Below are 22,367 nucleotides of genomic sequence, written 5' to 3'. Positions count from 1 at the left end.
TTTTGTAGTTACAGGCGGCTCATTTTTGCATGGCGCGTCGCCCCCACTGTGCAGAACGTCTGAAGCCGTTGCTGGCTTCTTACCGCCTGGCTACACTCTAATATTGTAACCTAACGAAAGCTATTATTGGGCTTTTAATCGATCCAGCATTCTCCCCGATTGAACAGGCATCATGGTCTGATTTCACCAGAGACGATTTGGAACAAAAAAACCCATTTGAAAGGTTTGTCTCGAGTAGGTATGAGATTATGACAACACTGTCATTAGCGTAGCATGCTAATGTTAGCCAGGCTGCTAACAGGTTTAAAGCTGGTCTGTCGTTATAAATACATAAAAATAATACGTGGTGGGAATTTGTGCTCATAAGTGTTGACTTTTTTTTAAAGCGATACAGTGTGCAACTTTGCTACTAAATGTTTCCGACCCGCACCAAATGGTTTTAACTTGAGACCGCCTTGCCTGAGTGACATGTGTGGTGACGGCTAATGCTTCTCCGTGTACCTTAAATAGGTTAGTTATCAGAACATTGTTGCCCTGAAACGATCGTATTAAACAGTGATGGCTTTGAAATGCTCAGTGATGCGTGTTAAACTACTTAACACAAAGATGGTGCCCAGCAGTAACACATGACTTTGAAATAGTTTTTTTTGTTCACTCATCTGACCGGAAACTTATTGCGACTTATGTAGTTTTTGTACGTGTGGTGTGTGTTCTACATACTAAAGCGGTTATAAACCATTTAAGTGGTAGGCGGTGACTTACTGTTAAAACAACATGTGGGCTACTAACTGTAGTCCCTCTCATTCACCGGCGTTGGGGGATGGGCAGTTTTCTAAGAACTACCAAACTTGGTGGCTAACACCTTTATCACACGTTTTCAGGAATGTTGCTGGCATTTTTTGATTCCGAAAGTGGGTTCAGTCATCTAGTGTTTGAATCTAAGCAGCGTATCATAGTGCAAGTATTCCAGTCTTGATATAGTTTGGAGCCTTCATGCCTATTTTCCTTGCCAGCCAAGATCACTATCACAAACCCTGACACTATTTTAGACTAGACTGCCTTTATTCCACCCATTTAGTAATATACATGCTCTGAAAACAACCAATGTTCCTCTGCAAAAGGCTATCACACTTTTACCGTCTGCCTCCAAGGCATTAAACAAAACAATTCATTTGTTTTGTCTATTATACTGTTATCCAGCTGTTGAAACAAATATGGTTTGACTCGTAAGTGGTGGGTTTTTTTTTATTATTCAGACAGAACACAAATTCAGCCACATCCCTGGCAATGTCTAAAGGTTTGTTTGTTTTTTGTAACGTCTTTCTAAGAACAAATGAAATTGCGAAATGAAGCACATGCTCGTGCCAAAACCGCAGTGTTTATGATCATCATGTAATCTGTCTCAGCTATAGTATTAAATAAACAACCATCATTGCAGTTCTTTTCTACTGCAGTTTTATGTGAATCCTCTTTTAATTTTGCTGATTTGAACCGTGTTCAGAATTGAAAAGATATACTTGGAATTGTGAGATATTCATTCAAATGTCATTGTATGTGACCAAGTGTGCCTTTTAAAATTATTTCTGTTTTGTTCTCTTCTTTGATTTCAGGGAGTTCTTGTGTGGGATAACAAAATCAGTGATGTATATCTGAAACTTTCATCACATGGGTAAGGTGTCTTTTCTTTTTTTTAATAAAACTTAAAATGAATAATGATTTATGGTCCATTTGGATTGATCTTTGGGAGTTAGTTAATTTAGTTAATTTTTGTTCAATTTTTTGTACATTGTTGCGTGACTTCCAGTACGCACTGGTTTTTTAATAGTAAAAAGCATGGTGCCGTCTGGAAGTGGCATACGATCTCTGAAGTTGGTGCATTGTTTTGATTTGTATTTGAAATGGGGTCACCTGATTTTCCTGTTTCGAAACCATTACATCAGTTTGTTTTGGACCAACGATGGAAATAGTTTTGCCTAGTAGCCTGTTGGGTAAGTTTGGTTGCCAAACTTACCCAACAGATTACTGAAGATATAGTAAAGGCTGAGTGATCAAGATATACAAAATACATTGTCAGCAGAAGCTCTGTTCCAGCAGGAAATGACCATGACTCAAGTTTTACTCTTTACAGGTGTCATGTATTTTGTTTATTTTCATGACAATTTCTGTTCTGAAAATAGAATTGCTGTTTGCTATTTTCCCCCTCAATATTTTTACACATTTACATTTAAGTGTTCTCCAAGTCTGCATCTATTTCAAATCAATATTGTCTCACCTTTACTCTAGTGAGACTGTGTCACCGGTTTGTTGATGTGGTCTAGTGAGCGCTTGTCGTTGGCTGTCTAGTTTGACACGTGCAAGTACGCAAACAAGCGTGCCCTGGCCTGGGTGCAGCTTCACTGAACTTTATTTTAAAGCTCTAAGCTATTAGAATTTATACTACTAGCATATGCTGTCATGGTAATATGAACGCAATTCACACCTACCTTCGAATATGATGTAATAGGGATATACACGTTTTACTTCCTTCCGTCCTTTCGATGTTAATAGTTAATAAAGCTTTTTTTGTTTCTCCCTCAGGTTCCTATCGTGTGTTGACCAAATGGTTTAATCACCAGGACTAAAAATGAGCATAAGTAGCGATGAGGTTAATTTCCTGGTTTACAGATATCTTCAGGAGTCAGGTAAGGTTCACATCAAAACTTCCTCGAACACAACCTTTGCCTCGGCTTATTGTATATTCCACCAGATACCATTTATAATTCGTCCTCACGCACTCTTCTGTTGTGTGTAATTAAACTTGCCTCCTATTATTCCCCCTCTAGGGTTCTCTCACTCTGCATTCACCTTTGGCATAGAGAGCCACATTAGTCAGTCCAACATTAATGGAGCCCTGGTGCCCCCTGCTGCCCTCATCTCCGTCATCCAAAAAGGCTTGCAGTACGTGGAGGCTGAAGTCAGCATCAATGAGGTCAGTCACCGCTGAAAATGCTGACTTTAAAATCTTATTATGCAAATAATAATGACAGCATTTTCTCATGAAACAAAGCTGCTCCAGCATTTTCTGGTTTGAGAAAAAAAAATTCTCACAACCGATTGAACTGCTTTAAATCAGCTGCTTACATGCACCTTAAACACCAAAAAGGCGTTGCTGTGAAATGCATCATTTTTTAAATTCTTTTCGATTTTGTTAATGATGGAATTTATCAATATTTTCAACTGTCTGTTGCGTCTCCAGGACGGGACCTTATTTGACGGCCGGCCAATCGAGTCGCTGTCTCTCATCGATGCTGTGATGCCAGATGTGGTCCAGACCAGGCAACAGGCATACAGGGACAAGCTGGCCCAGCAGCAGCAGCAGGCGGCGGCAGGCAGTGGCAGCAGCTCAGGGCCTCAGGGAGGCACCAAGAATGGCGAGGGCGCTGCCAACGGCGAGGAAAACGGTCCTCATGCTTTGGCTAGTAAGCAATCCTCTGCTTGTGTGAAACAAATGTGACTCTGCATTGGAATTGGCTTGTGAATGAGATTCCTGACCTGCCTCATGTAAATGGTTTTAATGGTAACCGTTTAATTAAATGCAACTTGGAAGATGGTTTAAAAAAAACATCCAAGTTTGCCCAGAAATGGGCAAATACGCCCTGAAGGCCGCAAGTCTTAAGAACAATGAGAGTTCCATTCATATGACATGAACTACTCTGCTCTGTTTCTCTTGCCCTTCCCGCCGTAGATCACCACTCAGAGATGATGGAGGTGGACCGCGACGTGGAGATTCCCCAGAATAAAGCCATGGTACTCAGGGGCCATGAATCTGAAGTTTTTATCTGTGCCTGGAATCCTGTTAATGACCTCCTGGCTTCAGGGTCAGTATCGTGTTACAGTCAACCACACATCTGTTTTGGATCTCACGAATGATGAAGGGAGACAACTGCTTTAGCTGTATTGTAATAACCCTTGCATTACTAAGTAGTGCTGTTAAAGAAAATGTATTTGCAAATTGATGGTGTCACATTAGCACCATTCTGATATTTGACTTGAAGCACGACCCTGGTGTCCTGGTTAGGGATAAAATCTAGTGAAGAAAATATGTTCCGTGTTTGTGCAACCGCAGCACTTCTGTGGTCAATGTGCGTGACTAAAAGCTTAAGCACAGAAGGTGAAGTCATGTAGGCTTCCATTGAGTATATATTTATTCATAAGGTGAAATTTAGGTTTAGATACTGTTGTTCGTAACAAGTCCCATATCGATGGAATTTACACCTGCTGGTTCCCAATTCTGTTATATCAAAGCCTGCCCAGAAGTGAATGCAAATCACTCATGTGGTAAAAGCACTGAGGAAAGTGAGAGACACTTGGTGGAACCACGAAATAAATCCAGTTTTCCTGTGACCATTTTTGTCTGATCACAGATGCTTGTAACTTCCTACAACCCATTGCTTAATGTCAACAGAGGCCTGATCTATTTTCAAATACAGATATGGGATAAAATGCATGGCAATCTATCCGAAATAGTGGATATTCGTTGTCAGCATATTGAGAATTTGGGGGGGTGTATAAAAGGGATTTTTTTGGACTTCCATGATTTGCCTTCTGTAATTCGATATGGTTCTTTTTTTGTGACGTGACAGGCATAAATCAAAATCTTCCAAATTGGGCTTTTCTATTATTGTTTAGTCTAATGTTCTCTCATTCTGTTCTCTCTGGCAGCTCCGGGGACTCTACAGCTCGTATTTGGAACCTGAGTGAGAATAGCACAAGTAGTTCAACTCAACTGGTCCTGAGGCACTGCATACGAGAAGGAGGACAGGACGTACCAAGCAACAAAGACGTCACCTCACTAGACTGGAATGTAAGTGTGTCGGTCCCTTTTGGTGTGAAAGTTGTTTTTAATGTGACACCATGGCACACACGGCGTGTTGGTCCTTTTTCAGTTCACCTTTTGACCTCTGGTTGTATAGGTTTTTATTTCAGTCTAGAAAAATCAAGTCTCAATGTTATTGAAAAAGTGCTTTTCCTATAGTTCCTAGTTTATTTCCTATTGTTATTATGGTGTGGCAATGCTAACAGGAAAAATCTAATTTGATTTTAATGCCTACTACAACTGGTTTGTTCCCCCTGCACTATAGTTTAAAATAACTTGGTTCTTTATTGATCTAATGTTCTCATTTACAGAGTGAGGGTTCTCTGCTAGCAACAGGCTCGTATGACGGCTTCGCTAGAATATGGACAAAAGATGGTGAGTTATTCAGGCCTTCGTGACACCAAATGTTTGCCAATCGTTTTATTTTACCCATTCGATATGTTTGTGTTCACTCAGGTAACTTGGCCAGTACGCTGGGCCAACACAAGGGTCCTATTTTTGCACTTAAGTGGAATAAGAAAGGAAACTTTATCCTCAGCGCTGGAGTTGACAAGGTGTGTGCATTTGGATTTCCATGTTTCTATATGCTATTTGGGAGAACATATTTCACATTCAGAAAAGTTCCCGCCTTACCTGTGACGGATTATTGATCGTTATTGACACTATTATTGATACTATTCCACTATTATTTTGAGACTATGAATTCTGTAAATATTTTTTTACATAATTCATGAAATTCATATATATATATATATATATATGTATATATATATATATATATATATATATATATACACACACACATATCTCACACTGATGCACAAGACACGTGGCAGCTAGGATGATAACAACAAGCATAACAACAAACATGGAGGAATCCCTGAACAAAAGCAAACAAAAGCATCCGTTTGCTTTTGTTCAGGGGTGTTTTTCACTACACAATGGCCAGGGTTTCCACTACTCTGAATGGACTTGAAATTCTTATACAAATTTAAATTCTTATACAAATATTTTCAAGACATTAAAAGAGCTTTAGTTTAAATAAGGTGATATATAAACTTGAATATAGCCACCATCGTGATTTATTGTGCTATTGTCAAACTGATGCAAAATAAACAACATTTTGTTGGTTAAATGTTTTTATGGGTCATTTGATTCAGTAATAGGCCAAATTCATTCAAATTGAAAAATGCGGCTTCTTGTGGCAATTATTCTTAAACCATGAAAGTGCGATTAATTGATCTCAAATTTTCACATTAACTTGATTATTTTAATTGAATCCCACTCCTAATATATACATGTATATAGATGGCACGTTTAAATGTTAAGGTTGAGCTGTGTTGTTGTTGTTGAGAAAGTTATAAGTATTAATATTTGATGCAGTGTTTGTATTGATTCTGTGGCAGAGGTTGAGATCCATTAGTATAAATAATAGAGTTCTTATGATTCACACAGACCACAATTATATGGGATGCCCACACGGGAGAAGCAAAGCAACAGTTTCCTTTTCATTCGGGTAAGTCGTCTATACAAGTGCTCGTACTAGAGTTCTTATATCCAGTGTTTGTTTAATGTACACTCTACACGCGTGTACAGACTTATGATACAAAGTGCATCACACAAACATTGCTGACATTGCTTTCCTGTCCTTGAATAACGTACTATATTTGTTGTGTGTCCATGCTGTTGTCCTTTTAAAGACATGCATGCACTGGACTAGGACCAGTAAAAAGTAAACGGATGAGATGTAAATGTTTTGCCCCGTGCTGCCTCCCAGCTCCTGCGCTGGACGTCGACTGGCAGAGCAACAACACGTTTGCGTCCTGCAGCACGGACATGTGCATCCATGTGTGTAAACTGGGCCAGGACAGACCGGTCAAGACCTTCCAGGGACACACGGTAATTTTAGACACTTTCTTATAAATGCTTCACAGGGAAGTGGAGTCGGTGTCTTTTATCACCGGCCAATGTTTTCTAAAATAGACATGCTTTTTGATTATGAAATGAAGTCTGAAGTCATTTTTTTTCTGTTATTGGTTGTCCTTGTATCTGTACTCTCTCTTGGACGGGGATTTTACCTGCTCATCTCAGCGGGGGGGGCAACCTGGGAGTCAACTTGAGGCTAAATTTAGAGCCAAAATGGAACAAAGACGTCTCTCACCTTAAATTGAAGCAAAAGTTTTTCTTTTCTTTAAAGAGGGAAGGTTATTTTCATGCTGACCTTTTGGTAACGGCCTCCGCTGTACTCTTTTCATAGAGTAAAATGGAAAAGCAGCAAGAACTCTGAACCTACAGTGGCATTGTGAAGATTTTTAAATATTTCAAGCTGCGATGGATTCACAAATGTGTGACTTCACACGATCACATGCGGAAGCTGAGCTGGCAATTCTTGTTAGGTGTGAAGTTGAATCTAAATATTGTCCTGAATATTAGCTTCACTGCAGCCACTTGTCTTATGTTTTATACACTACCAACATAAAAATGATTTTGTCTTCATCTTGTCCCGCAGAATGAGGTTAACGCCATCAAGTGGGATCCAACTGGCAGCCTGCTCGCGTCCTGCTCCGATGACATGACACTCAAGGTCTGTGTCCTTCTATTGAGACTCAAATCAGACGAGAAACGAGACCTTATTGTTCCATTATTGCGTTTAGATTTGGAGCATGAAGCAGGAGTCGTGTGTCCACGACCTCCAGGCTCACAGTAAAGAAATCTACACCATCAAATGGAGTCCGACAGGCCCCGGAACCAACAACCCCAGTGCCAACCTCATGCTGGCCAGGTGAGAGCAGTGTCTTGGTCTTCATGCAACAACACTTCCGTGGCACTTAACTTTCCTTCTCTGTTCCTTCTGTGCAAGTCAAACTGCACTATAAATGTGCATCTGTTGTTAAGGCAGCGCTTCATGCTTGGTTTAGACTGTGAAAGCTTTAACTGGACCAAGTTTGCAACAACAAACTACGTTTTATGCACATAATATGAGATTTTTCAATGTGATTTTTTTTTTTGTCAGACTTTTGTTGCTCCTGTATCTCCAGATTTCTGACAGTAAACAGCCCTCACTTGAGATTGGTGTATATTTATTTGACATAACTACATGGGAATATTTATTTATGAGTTAAGACTTTTTAGTCATGTTTTTTTCCTTTGCCTGATTTGTGACTATTTCCGCCAGTATTTTGTGTTGTACTGCAGAAGGCATTGCAGTATTTAGGAAGATCATGATAGCAATGTTTTTCTTGTGGCATGGTTAATGTGTACATGTTGAAGAAAAGTATGAGCTTTGTGGTCACTGGGGCTGAACTTGAAGGACATTTCTTAGATAAACCTCCGCAGCGTGGTCTTTCCGCTCCTCAGACCATCAAAGTTGATGCACGCTCGGCTGATTCTTGTACCCGGGAGTGTTGTTATCGCGTTCAGTCTCTTGCCTTAGATTCAAGATTAAAGTTGAGGCTCGATGGTTGAGTAAGGGCTGGCTTCTCCTGATCATTCATCACCTGAGGTCGGATTCATCCATGAGCTTGTCCACTGAAACAAAGCTTTAATGGTTAACATTGAGCTCATCTTCTGTCTGCTTTTGTGCCTTCTTCACAGCGCGTCCTTTGACTCAACAGTGCGTCTGTGGGACGTGGAGAGGGGAGTGTGTATCCACACACTGACCCGCCACCAAGAACCCGTTTACAGTGTGGCCTTCAGTCCCGACGGGAGGCACCTTGCCAGCGGCTCTTTCGACAAGTGCGTCCACATCTGGAACACTCAGGTGTGACGTCTGGACTCTGAAACTAAACCCCAGGTGTGACAGAGTCTGATGTCCTCCTCCCTCTCTTCCCACCAGACGGGAGCTTTAGTCCACAGTTACCGGGGCACAGGAGGAATCTTTGAGGTCTGCTGGAACGCAACGGGAGACAAAGTAGGAGCCAGCGCATCAGACGGCTCGGTAAGTGTCACGCGTTTCACCGTCACACGGCCCATGACCTCACTGGACTGGAAGCTTTGGGCTGCCAGGATTGTTCACTGCTTGACCTGCTGCACGCTGTTGTGACAACAGCGACACATGAGCAGTACAACTATTGTTCCGCAGAATTGAGTAATCCAATAACTTCTGCTGGATTATGTAACGAATCCCAGATGGATGTTCGCTTGTGGAAGTCGCTCAGGTTCACTCACTCACAGCACTGGTGCTTTCCATTGCTCCTCATTTCAGGTGAAACATATCAATTCAAACGTGTTGATAAAACAGCTGCAGTTCTATTTATTTCCACGTGATGGGGGCATTGTGCGAAGTGTGAGTGGAAGATCAGGTTTCGAGTTGCATGTCAACAGATCTGGTTTCATTGTTTAGTGCGTCTGCGAACAGGAGAAGGCTTGAAACAACTTCAATCCTGCCGGTACACACTGAAACCAAGGAGCTGAGCAACACCTGTTTTTCTCTGCCTCATTTCCCATTGTGATTCAGTCGTTATAATGATATGTGCATCACAATGTGCCTTGTTTTCCTCTCCTTCAGTGTTATCGGTTTTCATGTGGGTTTTTTTCTCCCTAGCCTCATCACCCTGTTAGGCTCAAGTTCAGTCTGAGTAGATTTTCTGCTTTCTCGTTCCTGACTACTGTTAGATTCACGGTGGTGGATGGTTGCTTTGTCATGGAGGTTTCGCCTGGCTGACTTCCAGAGTGTGGACCTGCTGGAAATCACTGGGCTGAGTTCATCATTTGTCATGACAGTTTGATTCGGAGGAAGATGAAAGTGTTGACTTTAGTGTGGCTCACTGCCTCCAACAATCAGACCGCCACGCCGTTGACTTCCGCACGTCATCGTTGTGGCTCTAGATCGTATCTCATTTAGGGTTGAAGCGATGGCTTGTTCTGGCTGCAGTTTCAGTTGGCATGATCGGCCGTTTTGCTTGTAATAACATGGGCGTATTTTGCCCGAATGTTTGGAACCTCAGCAGTGGAGCAGCCCTAATGTTGTTCTCTCTGTTTCTCTCTCCAGGTTTGTGTATTAGATCTGAGGAAATAACACTTGTTTTGGGGAGCCATGGACCGACTACGAATGTGTACATAGCCAAAATGACTTGGTGTCCCTGCCTGTCCACCACACTGCTGTAGTCCCACCTGACGCCATGGCCCGCCACTCAGACTGCCCCTTTCACTTGCACCGTTCTGGACAAGATGCCCACCAGAGAGAATCCATGTTGGACCCAACAACCAAACCAAACCACCAGGAGTTTTCTTTCCTTCAGTGTTTTTTTTTTTTTTTTAATGGAATTCTATAGATTATTTTCTCTGCAGCTGTGTGCATATTGCACATGTCAGTGTTGTTGTCCTGTGGACATTGTAGTTCCCCATCTGGACTACTGGTCTGGTACCACGTGGGCCGAGAGAGAAGGGAGCCCAACGGTTCGTCAGGTTCCTTTTTAGTCAAAAGGTGCAGATGTACAGTTTTTTTTCCTCCCCCCACTCTTTTTTGTCATTTTTAACAAAATATGAAGCGTTGAATTAAAAGCTAACTTTTCAGGTTTCAAAATATTCAGGTCAATGTTTGATTTTTTTTTTTTTTTTTAAATGACTGCAGGTTGAAAAAACAAGTTAAGTCTTAATACAAACTGAACTGTTGGACAAGTGGCGTCATGTGACCGCTCCCTTTCTGGCAGCGTCTGTGGTGAGGGAGGAGGGCGAGGTTCGAGACATTACCGGGAAAATAGACCCATATAACCGCTCACATCTGTTTGATGGAAATGATGATAGGTCTTAATTGTGTTTTTCCTCATTTAATGGCTTGTTGCTAACCAATGCTGAGTGATAATCAGAGTAATTAGCGCTAATTGTGTCCTGTTCCCCAGTGGGGGGAGGGGGGAGTGATGCACCTTCAAGTTTTCTCACATCACTCTGGGCGTCTCGTGTCGCAGATGAGTCTGAAGTGACACGGCGTCTGCAGCAACATGTGCTTTCACTGTTCCATCATGGGGGGGATTTTCAGTCTCAAATGCTGCGAAAACAAACCTTTCCTTGCCGTAAAACACCGTGAAACAGTCTCGGTGCAGAGGGTTTGTGTTCCGCTCTCTAGAGGTCTGTGTGAGAGGGTTTGTGTTCCGCACTCTAGGCGTCTGTGGCCGAAGCCCTCGGTGCAGAGGGTTTGTGTTCCGCACTCTAGACGTCTGTGGCCGAAGCCCTCGGTGCAGAGGGGGTTTGGGAGGGTGTCGTGACTCATGTCATTCCAGGTCCGGTTCCTTTCGATTGGCTCCAGATGCACGTTTTTACAAGCCCCATTTGTACCAACGCTACAAAGGCTTTTGAAGTTTTGCTTTAATGCCGTGAACCTCAACGACAGCGGAGCGGTGTTTTATAATGGTTTGTTATTAGAGTATACGCTTTTTACACTGCGATGTGTTTGCTATAATGATGTCATGACGACTAACATCGGTCTTTGAGAGCCCATCAAGGTTTTTTTTTTTTTTTTTTTTGTACTTCTTGAAATGTTTGTAACTCTGATTTCTAGTCGCATATTTAAAGAAAAAAAAAGTCAAACACGGACGTCTTGTAACACATGTAAATACGGATGTTGTGTTGTCGCCGCTCACTTGTTCTCTCTTTCTCTCTCTCACTCACACGGTTGCAGCCGCTGACGGGGCTGTCGCCACACAAGTCAGACCTTTAGAATAAAATCTATTTTGATATTTGTTCTGGAAATTTTCAATGAAGAATGGTGACAGTTTTATTCAAAGCACTGCTGGGTGTTGTGCCACCAGGAAGATCATACCCACCTCCCCTCCCCTCTCTCGTCAGCTTTGTCTACACAGTATCACTCTACTGTGTCCAACACAGTCATTTTCCACTCCATAATATCGGCGTGGCCTCCGGTGAATCAGCCGTCTCCATCTTTAGGATGAAGACCTCCTCACATGGTTCAGAAATGGGTGTGAAGCCACCAAAACCCAGGATCCATGCGAACAATAAAGATCATTCAAGAGGATATAAATATCTGATCACCCTATGGGAGCCAAGAACCAACTTCAACAACAGTTAAGAACTGAGCGGTTCTAAATTCTGAGGCCAGATGGGACGTGCCTGATCGTCTTTGTACGTTGATGCGCGCTTATTAACCAGGGGAAATCATGTTAATGCGTGACAGTGATAGAAGAGCGGAAGCTTCGTGACATCGCAAGTTCCTGACAGGAACTCATGAAACAAGTTATAGCTGTTAAATTAGCGTCATGACTGTGTTGTCGAAACATACAGAAACCTGATACGATCAAAAAAGAGAACTTCATAAAATAGGACATTTCAGAAACAGGCTGCAAAGAGCAGTTGTGGGAACTAAAATGACAGTTTATCTAACTTGAAATAAACATATGACGAGAAATATTTATTCATTTCCATTTATTATTTTTCTTTAATTCCTGAGACGTACATCATCAATATATATGAATTAGATTTATATTTTTTCATTACGTAACTGTATATTATTAGTATTAATAATAACAGTTTGTTTATGCAACACCTTTCTGTTCGCAGAGTGCTTTGAGTGTTATTTGCACAGAGACGTGACAGTGTCTCAGCGAAAGTAGAAGTGTTTCCATACAATGTTACGTCAATGCAAATCCATAAAAATGAATGTTACAAGGATCCAAGTACATGTTGCCCTATACACCCGTCGATGCTGGGAGAAAGGGTCTCCATAATTCTTGCGACCGTTAAAATTCATACTTTAAATTGTACATATATTTATCATGATATAATAGCATTTTTTCCGTCAATTTTTCTTTCTTTAGCGAATTCATGGTAAATACGACCGCCGGAGCTCTAAAAAGAACTCGCCGGGCGGCTTCAGAAACTAGTTTTCCAGTTGAAAGCTTTTTACGAAGTCATTTGATTTCCGATATCAAACATTAGAAAGCGATTGTTTATTGATATTTGGAACAACTCATTCTTCTGATCACTGCTTTTAACCGAGACAGTTCCACCCCGCCTGCACTCTCTTCTTCACCTCCCAAATCCCACTCTTCCTCCCCCTCATGCCTCTCCATCGTCTCCTCCTCCCTCAGGATCAACATCCTCAAGGCAAACAACAGGTCTGCGCTCCTGTTTATCTTTCATTATCATTTCATTTATGCTGTTTTTTTTTGGGGCCCTTTCTCTTCTGCGTGAGTCTTCATGGTGAAATATGACTCCCTGCAAAGCACTTGTTGTTTGTGTTGCTGTGTGTGTTGACATGTTTGACCCTGTCATAAGTGCTGGTTTCTGGTGAACACCCTCCCCCTTATAGTCACTCAACCTACACACTGACCCGACAATCCCAGCAGCAGAGTGGGAGGGGGGTGGAGGGAGGAGAAGGGTGGGAGGGACACCACGACAATTAACTTACTGCACACTCAGACACACACTCAGAGAAGGAAGGAAAACACCAGTCCGGTGACACTGACTCAGGATCAATGGTGACCAGTCCGATCAATACCTGGCCTCTGTCCGCTGACGGAGTCACGACCAGCAACTTGAGACCGAGGATCTGCAGCTGCTGGACTTGGAGTGGAGTTGCTGGCCACTTCTCTGTTTTCACTTCTATTTTCACTCAGTGAGGCTTCAGCAAGGGACAAGTTTCAGTAAGTTCTGAATTCTCTTTTTGGTGTTTGTTCTCTGCGTGTCAAATGTCAGCAGGGCTGGAACCACCCAGTGACAACGCCGCACGCTTCTGCACTCTTTTTAGCTCCTTTGATTCAAGTGATGTTTTCTGAGATCATCAGTCACAATGCTGGTCACCTGGTCGTGTTCATGTGTGTTTGCACCTGTAGCAATGTTCCCATTGCAAGGAGAAAGCAGCATGTTCATTTTTTTGTTGTCAAGTTCACAGCGTTTATCTAAAAACAACATTTATTTTAGAATAAATAAAGTTTATTCTGATTTTTTTACATTTTATTTTCAGCAGAAAAACATGCCTTGTATTAGTTCTCCAAACTGCAAGTAGTTCCATTCTTAAAAGTAAACAAAGATGCTCTAACTCTTTTCTCTGACAGAATTGTATATTTTTCCAAACTGAGCTTAACTCTGCCGACACCACCAGTTCATATGGGTTAACAACTGAATGATCATGTGACTTAACTTAAATATGGCAAGCCCATAAACAAGCGGTCCGTCTCTATAACCATCGTCTGTGTTTTCCTCACTGATCTTTGGAATCAATCGTCACCACTTGAACACAGCCTGACAGCATTCGTCATGTTTTCATTTCACTTATTACTGTGTTCCACCTCGAGGTCTGGTGATGAAACTTCCACTGATACAGAGGTTTTCCAGGTCACATGCTTGCGATGTGTGATCTTTGCCTCGTGTGAATGATTCTTAAAGCATCTTTCAATCTGAGGCCACTGCGGTGGCTCTTTACGTCAAACGTGGTGGTGTGATTTATGCGATTTTTCTGTTCATCTATTTAAGATCCCTTCGGTTAGATAACTTCCCCAAAGCTCTACTTTATAGAGATTTATCTACGGTGAAATGACATTAAGAGAAGACCCTGTTTTCGATTTGTTTCTGCCTAACCAACTTTAAAATGGATTTTTTTCATGCTCATGTTTTTGCTTGATGCTGCAGCTCAGGCTACAAACCTTAGTGTCATCTGCAAACAGAAACATTTGATTCATTCAGGACTCGGAGCCTTGCACTTGTTTGCTAGCTTTCCACCTACCAAGTCCTCTCTTCAGAGTATTCTCTCAATTTCACCACTTGTTTTCGTATGTAAATGGAAGTTTGGGGTCGCAGCTTTCAGGCGCCTCTGCCCTCCTCTTTCTGGCTAATATCAGTTTTACACTCTGCATAGACTTCAGAGGTGAAGTTGTGGTCTATGGAGTTTCTTTGGTCCTTAATCTCGACCACTTGGCTCGCGGGTTCTGTGACGCCTTCATTTGCACTACTTCCTCCTCGAGTCTCACGATGGTTCGTCTCGGCTTCTCTTGTTCCCGAGGCCGCGTGCGTGGTCGAAACCTACATTCTCTCTGATCCCTTTAGTCACGAATCCCTCTAGACTTGTCACCTTTTTCAGGAACCTAATATTGTCAGTCAGGTTCCTGTTTTCTCTTCCTTGAGCAAGCGCATTCACCTGGCCATGGATGAGAGCAGCAGACTTTCCGAGGTGACACCTTCCCTCTGCCGTGAGAAGAAGACCGATTCGCCACCGACAAAAGGCTATTATCCTAACTCTTACAAGACGATCTGATGACAGAATCCTTATGTCTGGTGTGTGTTGGGAGCGAATTCGTCCTGATATAGGGCTCTGTCAATGTTACACATCTTCAATATTTACTGATCCCGACTTTGGCTTTGACGTGGATCAGAACGCAACCATTCAAAAAGCGATTTGAGAGAGAAACAAGGAAGCAAAGGAGGATGTTCCTATGCAGCAGAAGACGTGTTCCTGTCATTTATTACTCATTTATATCTTTTAATAAGAGGCTGTTTGTATTGAGACATGATGAGAAATGTTATTACGCTTTGAATTTTAACATGTAAAATTGACAAAACAAAGGAGGGACTTCTCTGGAAAACTCCACAACTTGTTGTGACGCTGCAGCCCCACCTGCAGTGTAGACCTGACATTGGACTCGACCAGCCACGATGGCTGTCGTTTGGCAAAACTCCTCTGTTACAGAAATTGACAACCGCATTTCAGTTCGCAAAGTGTGCACCAACAGACTCGGACAGGGCATTAAAATAAGACACTTGGACTCAAGCGTGTTGGAAGACACACCTCCAGGGTATCATCCGCGCGTCCCTTTACTCGTGAGAATGGCCACCAAAGAACCAACAAGTCAAATCCAAAAGTATTTTGTCCCTGACAGAGGAGTCTAATGCAGAGCTCTGGGTCCACAGCTACGCCTGACTTAGCCTTAGCTCACATGGTGTAGACTAGTAACCGTCTTTGGCCCTGACCCTTTTATACACTTTAAGTTCATCTTGGGGTTTGAGGTCAGATTCCAGGTCTTGTGTCGACTCCCCTTGGTTTGGAGCGACGTTGTTGAATCCTCTTGTTGTTGTCCATTTGAAGTCCTTTTTTGGTGAGAAGCTGTCAACAAATAATCTGGTCCGCTCATCTGATTGGCTTGCTTTTGCTTGTTGACTGGCTCGTCCTGGCTCGTCCATAAATCCTCCTCCTCACCCATCGCTGTTTCCCAGGGCTTCCTTATCTTACAAATTCCTTCACTTGGGGGACGGTAGGTACTTTCCCCCACAAACTCAGATCCAGCAATTTAGACCAGTTCTGGGTTGGATGTCTCCTATGTTCCTCCTTGGTCCTCGTACCAGGTGGTTCCTTTCTTTTCATAACTCACTCTTCCATCCATGCATCTTACCATGCACACCACTCGCACCTCTCATGCAGGGTCAAATTGAGGTCACCTTACCCAATATCACAGCGTCTGTTGGAGTCAATCTTTCATATGTATATGATCAAAAGTAAAATGTCACTATTTCCATAAGCTACCAAGAGGCTAACAAACAAATGCTAACCGGAGCTAGCCGTAGGCGAAACCAATGCTAATGGTGGTGATAGTTTTGGACAAGTTCTGAGGTGCGCTATCAGTAGCTACAGCTAATAGCACACCTGGACGCCAGATACTCATTCCCTGGAGGGCTCTGACAGGTCATAAAGCAACATTCCTGTATTTAAGTGAAAATCCTGGTTTTGATCTGTTCACTGAAAAGGGAATAAATGTTATTTTATATATTTTTTAAATTGCATTTTGCATTGTTTATCTGTTATCTATTTGTTTTAGAAGTATTAGTAGGTTTGTGTGAGTAATGAAAAAGTGACTTTTGTGTGTGATATAGTTGAGGGAAATAAAAGAAAAAAAAATATCGGCTATCGGTATCGGCCAAAAAACAAGGTGATCCCCTAGTTAAAATGCTTCTTTCTGGATTGTTTTAAAAGCACAATCATTGTTTGCACTTCCACGTGAGATTTCTGGCAAAGAGGAGCATCTTATTGATAAAGATGAGCAGCATGAATGTGGTCTCCGACAGATAATAAAAACACTAAAAGTCCTTACGTGTGTGGCCAGCCTTTAGTTGCTAGTTAGCATGTCTGCCTCCACTTCACATCACTTTTAGGATGGTTAAAAAAAAAAACTTTCTATCATTTCCTCTCTCAGATTTTCATCCGTTTTCACGACAACAGATGGGATTCCAAAAGCGTCTCTAAGATAATTCCCAAGGCCGGTTTTGAAGGATCTTCAGCCGTTTCATTAGCGCTCGGAGTGAACTTAGTCATTCCGTGCCGGCGACCCCATTAGGCACGGGCCACCCAGCGGTGATTCAGAAGCTCTCAGGGTGAGCTGGGAGTCCCAGGCCCATCATGATCTCCCCCTGGTTTGAGCTCATTCCTGCTCGGAAGCTCGCTATTCTTGTCCTGCATTGTACGCGGCCTATTGTGTCTCAATGGTTTCTCTGACCCTCAGCGGTTTCACAGCGTGTCCCAGTAAAACCCCTCCACTATTGACATGCTTTTGCTGTGTTGGCTTTTGTATTCAGCATCGCTGAAAAAAAAAAAAAAAAACTTGTTCATGGCAGCATAACTGGGCCACAAGAAAAACCTGGTGTGAGTGAACAGAGAGGATGTACACTTAAGCCCAAAGTTATTCATAGAAAAAAACCCAAAGGTTTCCTTATTTTTTTCAGTTTCACATTAGTACATCGCTTTAGATTTTACTTAAATAGGACACACAAGAGAGACTGACCAATTTATTTAAGATAGAACGTGTAAATAAACATCTTTAACAGGGTGAAATCACAAGCTTCTTGAAGGAATTTTTGGACCATTCCTCCTTTGTGAATGTTTCCAGATCTTTGAGGTTGGAGGGTTTCCGCGCTGTCACCCGTTTCTTGAGCTCCATCCATGGGGTTTAAATCAGGACTTTCACTTGGTCACTTCATAACCCGCGTGTTCATGTTCAGGTCCAACGCTCCCCCAGGTCCAGATTCTCTGCTGCCGTCTTGAGGTTTTCTTCAAGAATCCTGATCTACTGCAGCCCCATGCTTCCACCTCCATGTTTAACAGTACCTTCTTTCTCCAGACGAAAGCCACATCTTTGTGTCCCAAAAAGCTGCATCTTTGTTTCGTCTGACTACAGATGAGACGATCAGAAGCTTTGATCTTTATTCAAGTGTGTCTTTTCTAAGGTCAGCCAAGCTTTTACACGCTTTGGTGGAAGTGTGGACATATTGACTTCCGTCCACGGCCTTTGACGGTGTGAAATTTTTGGTACTTTCGGATTATACTTTGCACCGTTGCTACTCTTCTTCTTTTTCTTTCGCCTCCTCGTATCTGGGGTGGCCACTGTGGATCACCTTCCTCCATCTCACCCTGTCCTCTGCTTCCTCTTCTCTACAAACCTCATTTCCTCCTTCACCAGGTCCATAAATCTCCTCTTTGTCCTTCCTCTCCACCTTCTGCCTGGCAGTTCCAACCTCAACGTCTTCCTACCATTGTACTGGCTCTCTCTCCTCTGTACATGTCCAAACCATCTCCATCTAGCCTCTCTGACTTTGTCTCCTAAACACCTGACATGTGCTGTCCCTCTGATCTACTGCTTCCTGATCCATCCTGCTCACTCCCAGAGAGAAGCTCAGCATCTTCATCTGTGCTACCTCCAGCTCTGCCTCCTGTCTTTTCCTCAGTGCCACTGTTTCCAAACCATACAACATTGTTGGCCTCACCACTGTTTTGGGCTCCTTCTCTTTCATCCTTGCTGACACCCTTTTGTTACACCTGACACTTTTCTCCAATGATTCCATCCTGCCTGCACCTGCTTCTTCACCTCTTTCTCACTCTCTCCATTGCCCTGGACAGTTGAGTCCTTAAGTACTAAAAATCCTCCACCTTCTTTATCTCTGCATCCTGCAACTTCTGTCCACTTGACTCCCTCTCATTCACACATGTATTCCGTCTTAATGTGGCTACTTTTCTCCATTGCACCGTTGCGACTGACACCTGAAATAGTTTGGCTTTTTTTTTTACCCTTTTCCTTTTTAGCATTTACAATATGTGTTCTCAAGTCCTCACTGAGCTCTTTGGTCTTTGCCATGGCAAGTCTTGTGTTCACCCGAAAATGACTGAAGTGTCAGAAGCAAGTCAACTTTTATAGGATATAATAATAAGGAATACCTTGCTTTTGACGGGGGTATGAATGACTTTGGGCTTCAGCGTATTTCGTAACTGACAGGTTGTTTTCACAACTTTGCCCCACAGTAGTAGGTCTTCCGCATTTGAAGTTCCGTTGCGCAAGTGGGTTTCAAGCCTGATGAAACTCAGATTTCTAAACTGCAGCTTTTCATCCTCTTTTTCAGGTCAGGATGGAAGTGTGTGTTGGGCACCAGTCTTCACTGATGGACGCTCCTTGAGAGGACTCTGAATGACTTCTGCCTTCCTGATGTCACTGTCTGGAGGTGGAACAACGCTGGAGACTCCCTCGTGCTCTGCAGTCGCGCCACTACAGGAAACACAATCCGACGACTTCCACGATGTTCGTCCGTTTCCGTCGGATTAGAAAGTGGCATCTACTCAAGCTGCTGGCACCACTGATGCTGCTGTCGGTGCTGGTGTTCTGCTGGGATCAAAATGCCCTCAGCCACACCTGGTCCTACTACTATCGCTACCTGGGCAACAGCTTTGCCAACATCAACAAGAGCCTGACCATCTCCAGAGACCAGGCCCGGCGCTTCAGCAGCTACCACTACCTGCTGAACCACCCGCACAAGTGCCGCGAGGAGGATGTCCTCCTGCTTCTCTTCGTGAAGTCCTCCCCGGGAAACGCAATGCGCCGCAGCACCATCAGGTCCACGTGGGGAAATGAGACCTTCATCCGGAGCGTCCTGGGCGTGACAGTGAAGGTCCTGTTCGCCTTGGGAGCGCCGCAGTGGAACGACGAGCCCAAGTGGAGCAGGAGGAGCGGCGAGTTTGTCCAGAGGCAGCTCATCCGGGAAGACGGACAGTTCGGCGACTTGATCCAACAGGATTTTTTGGATTCCTTCCACAACTTGACCCTGAAGCTGATCCTGCAGTTCCGCTGGATGCACAGCTTCTGCCCTCACGCTCGCTTCTTCATGTCGGCGGACGACGACATGTTCGTCCACATGCCCAACCTGGTCCGCTACCTGCAGGACATGAACCGCCAACACGTCAAAGACTTCTGGGTGGGTCACGTCCACAAGGGGTCCCCGCCGGTCCGCAGCAAGGACAACAAGTATTACGTCTCCATTGAGACGTACCGGTGGATGCTGTACCCCGACTACACAGCCGGCGCCGGATACGTGGTGTCCGGCGACGTGGCCGAGAGAGTCTTCCAAGCCATGCTGACCTTGAACGCGTCAATCCACATCGATGACGTTTTCATGGGCATCTGCGCCAACGCAATCGGAGTGTCGCCGCAGGAGCACGCTTACTTCTCAGGGGAAGGCAAGACGCCGTACCACATGTGCGTCTACAGCCAGATGATAACCTCGCACAGCCACGAAGACATCCCTGATCTGTGGAGGGCGGCGACACACCCGCAGGTGCAGGAGAAAACATCTGGACTCATGAGGAAGATCTATTGCACTATTGTGAAGTTGGCACTTCTCTGTACGCCCAGCATCAACCAGACGTACCCCTGCAGGGCCGCCTTCATGTAGGGCGGCTCGCTCGCGTCTGGCCTCTCGTGTTTTAACGTAACTTTTCTCTTCTTCAAACCCTTTTTTTTCTTCCCAGACAGGCTTTTAGCTAGGAGGGCGTCTGGGTGTCTGCAAAACAAATGGAAGCCCGATTCTCGACCGTAGCTTGGCTGCCAGATACCAGCGTAATCTGGCAGCCATCGGGCTTCCATTTTCTCATGTTTTGCAGACGCCCTCCGAGCTAAAAGCCTGTTCCCAGATTTCTGTTGGTCACTTTGAATCAAATCCATGGAATGGCCACATAAACCAGCCACTCTCTTCAGCTCTTTCACTCCAAATATTCAGCGGCTCACCAAAGTGTCAGATCTAAAACTGTGTTTTGGCCGTGACGTGAGAGATTCCACACCTTCCGGTTAACTGTGAGATGGATGTGTAATGATAATAAAGTGCTTAAAAACTCAAGAAAACCACATGAGTTTACTGTTCCAGAACTCCACGGAGTAAAAACACAATATACTGTAATGCATTTTCATCATATTTGTTTTCACTATCTCCCACTATATATATATATATATATATATATATATATATATATATATATATATATATATATATATATATATATATATATATATATATATATATATATATATATATAGAGAGAGAGAGAGAGAGAGAGGTAATGTAATTACTATATGGCTTCCAACTCCACAGGTGTCACATTATACCATTTTTCAATGTATCAGGAGTAGTGCCTTGGTGACCTGTCTTATGCCCTAGAGTGCCTTGCTCCGCTTGACCTGTGACCTTGAAATCCAACCACACGTGGAACCTACACTTTAAATCCAGTCCTATTCATTGAACACTGTCAACTGTTTTGAGTCCAAATTCAATTTAAAGTTGTCCCTCTTGTGCCCCTTAAATCAGCAGTGTAGTGTAATTCAATGAGTGGTCGGGCCAGATTTGGCCCCGGGGCCTTAACTTTGACACACGTGCACTTCATTGTTTGAGCTAGCAAATATGTGGGAGGCTGGTTTTTATTAATGTCAATATTAGTTTCTAAAAAAGGTGAAGTGAAGTATAAGGAACACTACCACACATATGCACAAGTAATTCAATGTTTTACTGAAATGAATAGAAAAACACATGACAATTGAAAACCAAACTTTACAGAACAGCAGATTCACCATCGGCGATACTCCACCCTGGTACAGCAAAATCCTCAAAAACAAGGAAGCCGGACCTGACTCCAGTCCCCGTCATTTGAAAGGCCAACGTCTCATTTTCCCTTCCCTTTAAGCACATTTCCACATCCCTGCACGCTGAGTCAGCGAAGGAACTTGGTTTCCTGTCAGAGCCGTGGACCACTCATAAAGATCATCACTTTTTTTCCCAAATTAGGCTTTAAACCCGGCTCCAAATACTTAGTGGTTCTTCCACGACTACGCAGAGTTTCCACACACACGGCGATAAACATTCGCAGCGACCATGACTTTTATTTTTCCTGCTGCATTCCTCCAAAATAAATCCTCGGCTGGTGAGTTCACTGAGAACTTTCCTCTGCTGCTCCCGTTCAGTGGGAACCGTCTGACATGTCTCGGGCCAAAAATACCCGAGTCACCAGCGTGCTCCGAGTTCCTGCTCCTCTGGGACGAGAATATACACACTCTGCTTATGGAAACTCTGATCCCTCTTTGGCATTTGGGTTGACTCCTGCGCCGGGGGTGTTAGTAAACACTCAAGCGTGTGCATGACCTCCAGGTCACCTTGAATTCATGTCACCTCATCTTCTGTGATGGTGGATGGATTCGGTGGACTCCAGTTATTGGGAATAGCGCCTTTATAATACAATATTAATATTGTTCATTGTTTGTGCTGCTAA

At 43.4% G+C, this 22,367-nt stretch overlaps 2 protein-coding genes across 4 annotated transcripts; both read left to right on the top strand.

Annotated features, from left to right (window-relative positions):
• Positions 1 to 63: 63 nt before the first annotated feature.
• On the top strand, positions 64 to 11,499 carry LOC128770017 (F-box-like/WD repeat-containing protein TBL1XR1). 3 transcript variants are annotated; one of them, XM_053884228.1, is made up of 16 exons: positions 64 to 223; positions 1,611 to 1,669; positions 2,578 to 2,681; positions 2,823 to 2,968; positions 3,236 to 3,458; positions 3,725 to 3,857; positions 4,702 to 4,843; positions 5,167 to 5,230; positions 5,312 to 5,409; positions 6,311 to 6,371; positions 6,633 to 6,754; positions 7,365 to 7,439; positions 7,510 to 7,637; positions 8,450 to 8,615; positions 8,691 to 8,792; positions 9,846 to 11,499. In XM_053884228.1, the coding sequence occupies exons 3-16, from the start codon at positions 2,624 to 2,626 to the stop codon at positions 9,870 to 9,872; spliced, it is 1,545 nt and encodes a 514-aa protein (XP_053740203.1). In that variant the 5' UTR covers positions 64 to 223; positions 1,611 to 1,669; positions 2,578 to 2,623; the 3' UTR covers positions 9,873 to 11,499. The 3 variants fall into 3 exon arrangements, with proteins under 3 accessions (XP_053740203.1, XP_053740202.1, XP_053740204.1); XM_053884227.1 differs by having other exon boundaries at positions 64 to 234; XM_053884229.1 differs by having other exon boundaries at positions 64 to 238.
• A 1,713-nt stretch (positions 11,500 to 13,212) lies between these two features.
• Positions 13,213 to 20,937, top strand: LOC128769518 (lactosylceramide 1,3-N-acetyl-beta-D-glucosaminyltransferase A-like). The gene is made up of 2 exons (XM_053883301.1): positions 13,213 to 13,452; positions 19,184 to 20,937. Exon 2 carries the CDS (start codon positions 19,358 to 19,360, stop codon positions 20,504 to 20,506), a length of 1,149 nt encoding a protein of 382 aa, XP_053739276.1. The 5' UTR covers positions 13,213 to 13,452; positions 19,184 to 19,357; the 3' UTR covers positions 20,507 to 20,937.
• Positions 20,938 to 22,367: the final 1,430 nt, after the last annotated feature.

Source organism: Synchiropus splendidus, chromosome 13, assembly GCF_027744825.2.
Source record: "Synchiropus splendidus isolate RoL2022-P1 chromosome 13, RoL_Sspl_1.0, whole genome shotgun sequence".
Lineage (NCBI taxonomy): Eukaryota > Metazoa > Chordata > Actinopteri > Syngnathiformes > Callionymidae > Synchiropus > Synchiropus splendidus.
Note: the sequence above shows the minus strand (reverse complement) of the source record. Positions and strands in the feature narration are given on the sequence as shown.